Source organism: Cariama cristata, unplaced genomic scaffold (genome assembly GCF_000690535.1).
Source record: "Cariama cristata isolate BGI_N322 unplaced genomic scaffold, ASM69053v1 scaffold21510, whole genome shotgun sequence".
NCBI classification, from domain to species: Eukaryota; Metazoa; Chordata; class Aves; order Cariamiformes; family Cariamidae; genus Cariama; species Cariama cristata.
The window spans coordinates 25,133-35,647 of NW_009593291.1; the positions used below are offsets into that span (position 1 = coordinate 25,133).

A 10,515-nucleotide genomic window follows, 5' to 3' on the forward strand; every position below is an offset into this window, starting at 1 on the left:
TGGGCAGCTGGAGTCTGCTGTCATTTTCCCACTAGGGCAATCTGAAATGGTGGCATCAGAGAGGTTGACGAAGGGGAATCTAATGGGAATTGTGGAGAGGGTCAAATGTTCTGCATTCCCTAAGGAAACTCCTGTAAAACTCTGTTGTACCAGTGGCATTTTCTGGGCATTTTTTCCCATAAATGTCTGGCAAATTGTATCTGTCCTTGCGAGGCAAATGCTGCCAGGGCAAGACTGCTGGAGGGGCAGGGCTGCAGCAAAGGCAGAGCAGGAATTGCTCTGGGGTTTGCTGCAGTTTCAGTTATGGGAGTAGGTGGTTCTGTAGATATTGATGTGATCAGAGTCCTGGCCAACTTACCAGTCCCCAGGAGCTCTCTAGCAATGGCTTCCTGTGGCTTAAGGTGTGCAGTAAGGTGCAATAAGGTGTGGAGAAACATGTGACAGATTCTCTGAAGAGTCCATTGCTCCAGTTTAGTTTCATGCCAGGACAGAAGAGGCATAGTGATCTCAGTGGCCTCACTTCATTTGCCTCCTCCCCTCTATTAGACGTGGCAGCCCCTGTGATAAGGCAATCCTGGTGCAATGCAACATCATTGTGTGGGAGCTTTCCTTGTACTGCTCAGGAGCTCCAGGCTACTCAGGAACCACAGATTGGTAGCTCTACAAATGCCCATTTCTTTGGAGACATTTTGGTTTTCTCCTTAATTTCACAACCAGGTTATATTTAAAAGAGAATATGCACAAGATGCTGGAAGAATAAGGCTGAAGAGTATTTGGTAACTTTTCTGGACTTTTTGGAATGCTTGCTTTGAATAAAGGCTGCCTGCTTAGTCCCCGTAGCTGTACAGCCTGGGGGTAGGACATCTCACCAGCCAGCTCTCAGTGAGACCCACACTCATGGTGAATGAAAGAGCTGGGAGTTCGGATTAGTGGTCGGACCATCAGACGCAAGGGGGATGCTTTAGCCATTGTCCTTAATCTGCAGTTTCTTGGTGGGAGCGAGGAGTACCTTTCCATTCAGCATCCTCCCAGAAACCTGAGCATTTATGAAGTTCAAAATTAAAAACTAAAAGCAGGCTTCTCTTGCCAGGCACTGACTGTGCTTTGAGATTGGGTGTCAAGTGCCAAACAGTGAGTGAGAGATTTTGGACCAATAGAAAGCAGGAGACAGCAGAAACTTCTCAAGAGATCCTGCTCTATGTCCCATCTTGTGGTCCCAGGAGAGTCTGAGAAAACCAGTGGACCATGAGCTAGAGCCCTTTTGCCAGGGGAAGCAGTGGAAATGCATTTTCTTTTTGTTTGGCAGCAAGAGTGAGCTGCACACAAATGTCTTGCTAATTAAGTTGCTGTAGGCAATGGGAACTCAGCCAGGTGTACAAAGAGCAGGGAAAACCCCCAAAATAAAGCGAGTTAATATTAGCGCAAGTTACACCAACCTCATCATGAGGAACCATAAGGGAGAAGGAGAGGGGCTAAGCAAGGTCATGAAAAATGATCAAATTCTGTGTGAGTGCTTATACACAAACGCATGAATACTTCAACAAAAGCTAGTGGTGGATTGTTGAGAGGCCAGTGCAGCTAAGTTCCTGCTTTGTTACATAGATAAATTGCCAAAGGAAACATTATCCAAACAGTTCTACTTCAAAGGCAAAACGACAAGCTTTGGGGAACTTGCGGTACTTTCAATCTGGCCAATAACCAAGTGTAAAGTGTAAAATATACATGTTTAGGAAGTAGGACACATGCCGTTCAAGACAGGCCTTTCCCATGCTCTCATACCAGTGCAGCTTCATTTGATGTGCAAATGCATGATGTGTGATCTGTCCTGGCAGTATGCTGCCTGCCAGCAGCACAAACATTTCACAAGCACCCTTTTGGGTTACTTCAGCCTGCTGTGTGCACAGCCTCCTTGGCAACCTCTGCAGCTGGAACTTTTCTTACAGTCTGTTGCTGTTGTGGTTGCACAATCCAGATTTATTTAGCAGGTCTCGTCAAGAGGCTCCAGGCAGATAAAAGCACCTCAAAACCAGCCTGGAATTGCAGGATTTGATGTTTGATACTAGGATTAAATGACAATACAAGGAGTGGTTACAGTAATGCACTAGGAAACATATCAATAATGCAGACTTCATCTAGCCTTAAGGAAAATTGTCCTGGCAGATGTCCCAGCCTTCCTGGGCATTGCAGACGTAAGGGCATTACAGCTGATGGCATGTGTTTATAGTGTGTTTATAGATGTCACCTGAAATTGGGTGAAATAATGTTCCCTGGAGTGCTTCCTGGCACTGCAGGCACAGCCAAAAATGTATGTGCTGTGTACAGGACAGCCTCTGCTGTTTGATGAAACTCATCCTGTAAACCCATGAAAAGGAACAGTGCAAATGCTCACCATAGGGAAGCAGTGGATCGTGCGTGCAGTCCCTCTTTTCAGTAGTGGCTTGAGTGGATTTAAGTTTGTTGATAGCAGAAAAAATAGTTGTGGTCTTTATGGTGCGACTGGGCTCTAGGCACCTGTGCTAGGAGGATGAGGCTGGCTTTTAGTGAGGGTTCAGGATTTAAACTCAGCTGGCTAAACTGTTTTAGAATCATAGAATTGTTATGGTTGGAAGAGACCTCAAAGATCATCAAGTCCAACCTTGTTCCAATGCCTAACAACTCTTACAGTGAAGTTCTTCCTAATATCCAACCTGAACCTCCCCTGGCGCAACTTGAGGCTGTTCCCTCTTGTCCCGTTGCTAGTTACCAGGGAGAAGAGACCGATCCCCACCTCGCTACAAACTCCTTACAAACCAGGGGCATGTAGATCATAGAATCATTATGGTTGGAGATGTGCTTTTTCTCCCCCTCTAACACTAAGATAAGGGGATTAGAGACATTATGCAACAGCTCTGGTGCCTTATCCCAGTTGTACCAAGAGGCAAGTCACCCTTGTACCTGTACTCACTGTCTTTGGGACAGATTCTCAGTCGTATGTGTCTGCACAGCCTCTAGGCCTCAGTCTTAGATAATGAAGCAGTTGGCGCTGAGTAGCGCCAGTGTAGCAGCTGTGGCTACACAGACAGCTTAACCTGCTCTTCACCACTAAAATGACTGAACTTGCACTGCAGCCAGCTGTTATAATCTGTTGCTTGTGTTAACCTTGAATTCCAGCATGTCAATTCTGGTCCTCTGAGAAAAATCAGGCAAGTGCTTATTGAAACCAGCATCCCAGCACTCCACATTGTGCTGTGTGGAAGAGGAAAGTAGGACCCCAAGCCCTAGTAGTAGCGTATTCTAGCCACACTTTAGTCACATGAAATTATGCCACTACTCTCACGTCAGCCTAATCTATCCTTATAAATGGCCCAACTTCATGCTAAAGTCCCCCACTTTGTGTCAGAAGTTCTGAGCTTTCTGGCAGAGCCACACATAGTTCTCTAATACCTGTGCGCTGTCAGTGGACACAGAAGATACAGTGAAGATACAGGAAGGATTGATCAACTATGTGTTTAACAAGGACGAGGAGGAAAGATACGTTTTATGCAACTGTAGTCTAATGTGCTGAGAGAAGTCTGTTTGAATGGGTTGGGAATGCTGATGGCATAATGACCACAGAGGCTTTTCCTGCTTCCTGGTAGATACAGCACTGTGAATATCAGTCATTGTGGTACGAAGTTGTTATGAGAAAAATAACTTCCTGCGTTGATGGACTTAGCATGCAGTAAATGGAGATGTATGAATGCAAATGTAAGGTGGTTGTAAATGTAGCTCTCCAGAGCTCTAGATGTGACCATGTGGATAGTCGTAAGTAGACAGTACAGTGTATTGCTTGTCTTTGACTTCCTCTCTAGCTAAATTGGTACCCTGAATTCAGTGTTATTATGGGTTCTCTTTGTTCCAGGACAGAACTGAGAAATAAGAGGGCACTGTAACAGAGTGCCTCTGCATATGCAAGGCAAGCTTTTTCATCCTGGCCTCTGTGGGGAGGAAGAGAAAGCGTTCTCTGTGACAAGAGCACCAACAAATGTGTAAACACGATTCCAGTAGTGTCAGTATCCATCGCTTTGTCTCAAGGCCACAGAACTGAAATTCTTTTTGCCTTTCTTCACATCCTTTTCCCAGAAGAAATGCACAGTTACTTCCAAACTCTCCTTTTACTACACCTATATACACATTTATTAATACATTTACTTTCACTGGCTGGGGCTCCACGGAGTGCTTATTTACTATGGACTGAACTTCGCTCATTTTATTAGATGACAATACCCCTTGTTTTCAATGGGTTCCAGAACAACCTTCCTTCCTTCATTTTGCTTTCAGAAAAGCACTCCATTGCTTGTGCCTATGTGACTGCTTGGAGTGCTGAGACAGGTTGCAAGCAGGTCAGAGAGAAAGGGAATATGGAAAATGCTAATTAGCACTCACAGTCCCAAGACAGAGTGTTAACCATGCCACTAGTTAAACAGAAATGAAACTCTGCTTAATGTATTCCTGATATCCTAGACTTTCAGGAACAGTACTCCTTTTTGAGAATGCAATTTCATGCCTATTATTAAGTTTTATTCTCTTTTATCCCACCTGTTTTAGTCAAGTTACTTTATCTATTGGGATTGCCTGTAGAGTGTTGATTAAACCAACAGTATTGTTCTGTAACACTGAGATATAACCATTGCTTGCCATACAGCAGAGTAGCTTGGCCTTACTAACTGAGTAGTCACTTTATCTAAATAGGCACCATTTCAAAAGAGGAATGCTGTTCCTGGCAATGAACGTAACCCTGGAATAAAGGGATTGCTTGAGGGAGGGTTGTATAGTACCTGGCTATGTGAATTTTACTGGCTGTCAAATAACATTCAGTCTGTCCTTTTCCCCTGTTTTAGCATTTCGAAATTAAAGACAAGTAGAATATCACTCCATAAAAGATCTGAGTGTTAATTTAATCATCTCTGTGACTCATCTAGTAGAGAAAGAAAAGGCATCATGATTTTTTTAAGCATTATCCAAAACTCAAGCTGTGATGCAGCAGTTTGCAAGGGTGCCCCACTGTTTCTGATGATTTCAGACCTTCCTCAATAGCTAAACTTTATGACCATGAGGGTGAGGATGAACTTTGGCTATGACCTAGATCTGCAATTCACAAGTGTTTTTCATACAGCTGCAATAATATTCCAGAAAATGTAATTGGCCTTTTACTTCATTCACTTTTGCAAATGAAAATAAAGCTACTGTGAGAGCAGATCTTTTGCTAAGAAAATATTTTTTTAAATATTTTTATAGCTCTGTCAACAATAAAGGAGTCTTACAGTCTAAAGTCTTTCTCTAAACCTTTTTAATGGAAAAAACTTCATAGAAAATATCCTTTTACTTTTTAATAACATATAACTATATACATGATTAAAAACTGTAACAAAAAGCTGCAGGGACTGGAAAAATGTTGTTGGATCCATGCAGATGGTACATTTAAAGAAGGATTTCACAAATCCATGTACATCAAATGGAGCTGCAGTGACAGAGTTGAAAAAAATGGCACCTCTACATTATTTACCTGAATGTACTGGGAATAAAGCACAGACATACAAAATACACAAAAGGAATACAAAAGAGTACATGGTGTAAATGCTGTTAGCACAGGAAATTTCTTTTTTTAAGTAAATAGGAGAAAAGGAGTAAAATCTCCTTTTTCAAGTTTTATATTGCAGTTTAAAAGATAACTAATCTCTTATTTGCTGTTTCTTGTTTTTCTTCACTCTGACATACACTACAGTAGAAGTATATGGCATTTGCATTTAACAACTCAGGAATATTTTGATTCATCTCCATGTCTGTGAATGTACTGTCATTTCTGAATAACATCATGTATACATACTGCTTTAAAAACACATACACAGTTTGACATGAGTTAGAAATACAAAATATTGAGGGCCACCGCACTACAAAGTGCTGGATACTCTTGTCCTGATCCAGCAGTATGTTTAAGGACACATACAACTTCAAATCTAAGAGGAATTTCTCAGAGAGTGAAGGAAGTTAAGAACGGGCAGAAATGATTTGCTGATCAGGTCTGGAGTTTTCAACAGTTCATAGTATAGACTCTGCAGCTAGGAAAACTGTTACACCTGAGGCCATAATCCTGTCCTTACACCAGAGATAATGTAGCTACACAGTGTAGGTGATTTACTGTAACTTTAAAATAAATTTTCCTAATTCTAAGTTAAAACATAAAATGAAACCTCTTTAAAAAAGTCTGGGGAATCAATGAGCTCTGCAGCTGGAAAGAAGAAAGAGATGGTGTTTAGTCTGTTAGTTACAAGTTAGAAGAGATTCTGGAGGCAGCAGGTAATAATGTGACAAGTTTTAAACACTTCTGAAAGAACTTGCTTATATTTTTGTCCTGGGCCAAAAAAAGAACAGACATAATTGAAAAGTCAGTACCAGGCAGTAAGCTCACCTGAGGCTCACAGGCATGATGAGGATGGCAAGCCATGATGTAGTAAGAAAATAAAGTGAAGCTTACTTTTTGTCAGGTGAGCTTTTGCTGAGTTCTTCCAGCTGTAATGAATACTTAAGAATTCCTAGTGTAATCACAGGCAGTTTAATAGCAGACAAATAAATGGAGTCTGCGTGTGCATACACTTGTTTAAAAAAAGAGAAAAAGTGAAAACAACAACAGCAACAATAACAAAAAAACTAGACAAGCAGTGAAAGCTGAAATATTCTGTGAAGCCTGGGAATCTGTTCCTGTTCTCCTTCACACCCTCCCACCCCATCTGGCCATGCTTTTTTGGCAGGCAGGTAAAACCTTTCAAGTTCCTGTAAGTGAGGGAGGATTTTTGCTTATAGCAAGACATAAAGTAATTATGAAAATAAGCTTTGAAAACCAAATCACTGTGGGTCATGAAAGCCAAATCTCACTGATAAGTATTTGGATTTTGTTGTCCATAAAATGATTTGATTCCCTCCCCAGTTTGACCTCTTTATGTGAGCATGCTAACTGGAACATTCCCAATATACAAGTTTTTGACTTGTTACTGTTCAGAGTGTTTTATTTTTTAAGAACATCAATGATACTTATGTTGTTCATTGCTAGCATTTTGGGTAAAATCTGGCTTGTAAAGCCCTGATTGGAACTAGAATGTCAGTACAAGGCAGGTCTGTTTGAGAAGGCAACCTGAAAGCAGTAGGACTTACTTTGTTTATTTAAAGAAGAGATAAAGGTGTGTGTGTGCATGCATTTGCATTTAACAGTTTTATATCTAGAACCGTTACTAAATGATGCCCAATAGCAATTTTATCTCGTTACAATTTGTTTTATAAAGATGTAACGATTCTTAGGAGGGTTTTATGAAACATGCAGAGTTGGTTTGCATTATGTACAGAGTTATGTGCCCAGTATATATGTTGCAATTTATTTTCTTAAATATATATTGTGTAACACTTTTTATTCCTGAGTGCTGGTCTCCATAAGGAATAGAGAGGGTGGCATTACGTGCTCTTCTGCACAACGTGGTCCTTTATTGTTTTAGGAGTTCTTCTGAGGGATCTTTATTGTCACAGTTTTAACTTCAGAATATTCTCTCAATCCACATTCACCCCTAAAAAACAAATTGCAGCATCAGCTTACACCAGACATTAATTCTTTATCAGGCAAAAACCTGCAAAGTGATTCCTTGATAAAGTTGAGATATAACCTAAAATTCTCAGCATAGGTTTCTGTTGTACTGTGACTTTGTACAGGTTTTCCTTTCATACCATCTTTCAGAAAAACTGAAGATGAAGTTTTAGTTTAGGTCAAAAGAACAATGGATGGCTCCAGCATTTGATGAGGACATACAGAATGACATTAAACCCAGAAATACTCACCATCCATTGAGAGAATTGTTGGGAGTGAACTGATGTCCTCTGTCCTTTCCAGACCTTGTAAATGTCGAAACACCAAGACCTACACCTCTGCCCAGTGAAATTACTGTTTATATTTGCACTCGAGAAGGTCCAAACTGAGTACTGTGGAAAATGAACTACTTGCAACCCTAGTTAAAGATGAACTTGACTCCTAACCCACTGATCTTTTTTTCCCTGACAAAATACCCAGTGGCCGAAATCAGCATTTGCACGAACCGTGAAAAAGTGTTCAGCTTGCTCAGATTTCCACTAGATTTATGCAGAAGACCTCATTTTGTCCTGGCGCAGCATCTTGCATAAGATCCTCTGTACTGCTAGAAGCTAGCCACTTAATAGGTCCCAGTCATCTGACACATGGCTCTCAGGGGTACATGTTCTGCTTTGGACAAATTATGCTTAAGAAATGGGCGTTTCTGAATGCTACGTAGATTTTGTTGTGGTCAGCTCCAGGCTGGCTCATCTCTTAGGCAATTCTGCTGAGGTTCAGAGTGGCTATTGCAGGGTTTCCTGGGAGTTATGCCTGTCTTGTCTGAAGTATAGGTATTTGCATTTTGCTGTGCATATTTTGAGTAACGGAGAAGTGTGCTCTAGTCAAGCCATTAGTTAAGTTCTAATACGTCTTCCAGATGCTGTGCATGTAAAGCAAAAAATGTCCTCACCTCAAAACAGGTACAGTTCAAGTCTGGAAACAGAGTATCTCTTCTACATGAACTCATACTTTAGCACAAGCTCTTACAGACATTTGTTTCGTGGTTAAATTCTTATCCTCATCCCTAAAACATACACAATACTGTTCCCTTATGTTAAAATCTAAAACAGGCTGACATGCATATCATGTTGGCATGTTTACTGTTTGACACTGCCTTCCCTCTGGATCCCCCTGTGCAGAATTTCATGCCAACTGCACCATGAAGAATATTTCAGGGGAATTCCTCAGAACCTCCTTCTACTAAGTGCTGCTTTCAGAATGGAGTGAGAGGCCACTGTTCTAAGCAATTAAACTCCTCTGTATGCCCCTGGTGTTGCATAGCCTAATTCATATTTATCTCTGCACTGTACATTTTACACAAAATGTAGCATTGGGGGAGGAACTCCTGTAACATTCCTTAGAAACTTAATTCAACTAGGCAGAAATACCAGTATTTACCAGCCCATTTCACTCCACCTGCAGTTTTGAAAACTTTCAGATGTGCCTGTTGGCTTGGTAAGTCTTACTAGTGATATAGTGGTTGATATTTAACTCGGACTGATGATTCAGTAGGCATTTTAAGTTTTACCAGAATCTAAATACATGCAAGGAAATATATTAGTAAAGCTTTTTTTGACATGCGAAAGATTCACATTGATTTGGACCACCCCACCCCTGGCTTTCAGTAGAAAGTGGTAGATTTGGCTCCAAAGAATGACCAAACACTTCAGCTATTTATCAGACTCAGCTGAGCCACAGAACCATTCCCTTATGGCTCAGTGGAAGCTGTCACTGGGAGCCGCATGCAGCCCAATAACTAATGCTAGTAGGGATCTCTGCGTGAAAGTCCCTGTTTGATTCAGTAGGGCTGTGGCTTGGCTCCAGACACCTGTTGGACACATTTTTGCAAGTCAATAGATAACCTAGCCAACAGAGTATCGGGCGCCTTTATGTATGTTCCATCTGCCAGTTGGTTTCTTACCTTAGTCTGGCAAACAAAATTAGATATATTTATTGTCTATTTCTTCAGCTCAAGGCTTCAGGGCCTTACGCATTTGTTTTCGGGCTGAAAGTTTGGAAGTGGACAACTGTGATGAATTCTAAGGCAAGTATTTTTCTGAAGTTAAAAAGTTGCTCTTGCTGAACAGGAAGATGGGTTATTCCAGACATTCAGAGCACAAGAGTCAGTGTGTGTTAAATTAAAGGGCTCACATATCCCCACAGCCTCATACAGGGAAGTCAGGAGCAATAACATCCTGTTCTACGGCTACTTTGGGTCTTCTTGGATTGCAGTTCAGTATCAGGGCAAGAACAAGGCTTGTGTCTGTGAAAAGGAAGGAGCCCACAGGTCAAGTTTACATGACGCTATCCCTTGGTTGTGCATGTGTGAGGGAAGGGGAACAAATTGCTCTTCAAAAAGAAATATTACATACTCTCTTCCCTCCCTCAGTCCAAGAGAAAAATGATAAGGACAAGAATTATAACTCCAAGCTGTTTTCCTGTTTGCAGTTCTTTTTGGGAATGTAACTATGCACTGCTGTATCTCAGAGCTATCCACACAATAATAATCCCTATGACATTAAAAGATAGTTCTGAAGTAGAATGGCACCTCCTTCCCTTGAAGTCGTTTGGACAGAGACCAGAATTTTGGGGGAACTGTATCTAATATAAAACGGCCACATGTGGTTATCTGGGATGAGTCACCTGATTTTTAATTACAGGAGTTAAATTTTACACCACTCAGGTAGCGATAAGAAGCTTTAAAGAAGTGTAAATGTAAAAAAAAAAATAAAAAATCCCTCTTTTAGGCTCCTTTAAGAATACAAGAATATGGTAAGTAGCCATAATGTAAACAGAAATAGTTGTATTGTGTACATGAGTTCTGGTTCTCTACTGGTATGCACATATTCTGCTACATTTTGTGGGAGTGTAAAATGGGTACAGCAGGA

The 10,515-nt window shown here is 41.0% G+C and overlaps 1 protein-coding gene across 3 annotated transcripts in view; it reads right to left on the reverse strand.

Moving 5' to 3' along the window:
• Positions 1-5,714: 5,714 nt before the first annotated feature.
• Positions 5,715-10,515, reverse strand: part of ALDH1A2 (aldehyde dehydrogenase 1 family, member A2) — a 55,992-nt gene continuing 51,191 nt past the window's right edge. For 2 of the 3 annotated variants that reach the window (XM_009709899.1, XM_009709906.1), the window contains one exon: positions 7,155-7,571. In XM_009709899.1, the coding sequence (XP_009708201.1) occupies positions 7,499-7,571 (73 nt within the window). In that variant the 3' untranslated portion in view covers positions 7,155-7,498. Of the gene's footprint in view, positions 7,572-10,515 lie in introns of all 3 variants that reach the window. The other variant, XM_009709891.1, reaches the window with a different exon arrangement.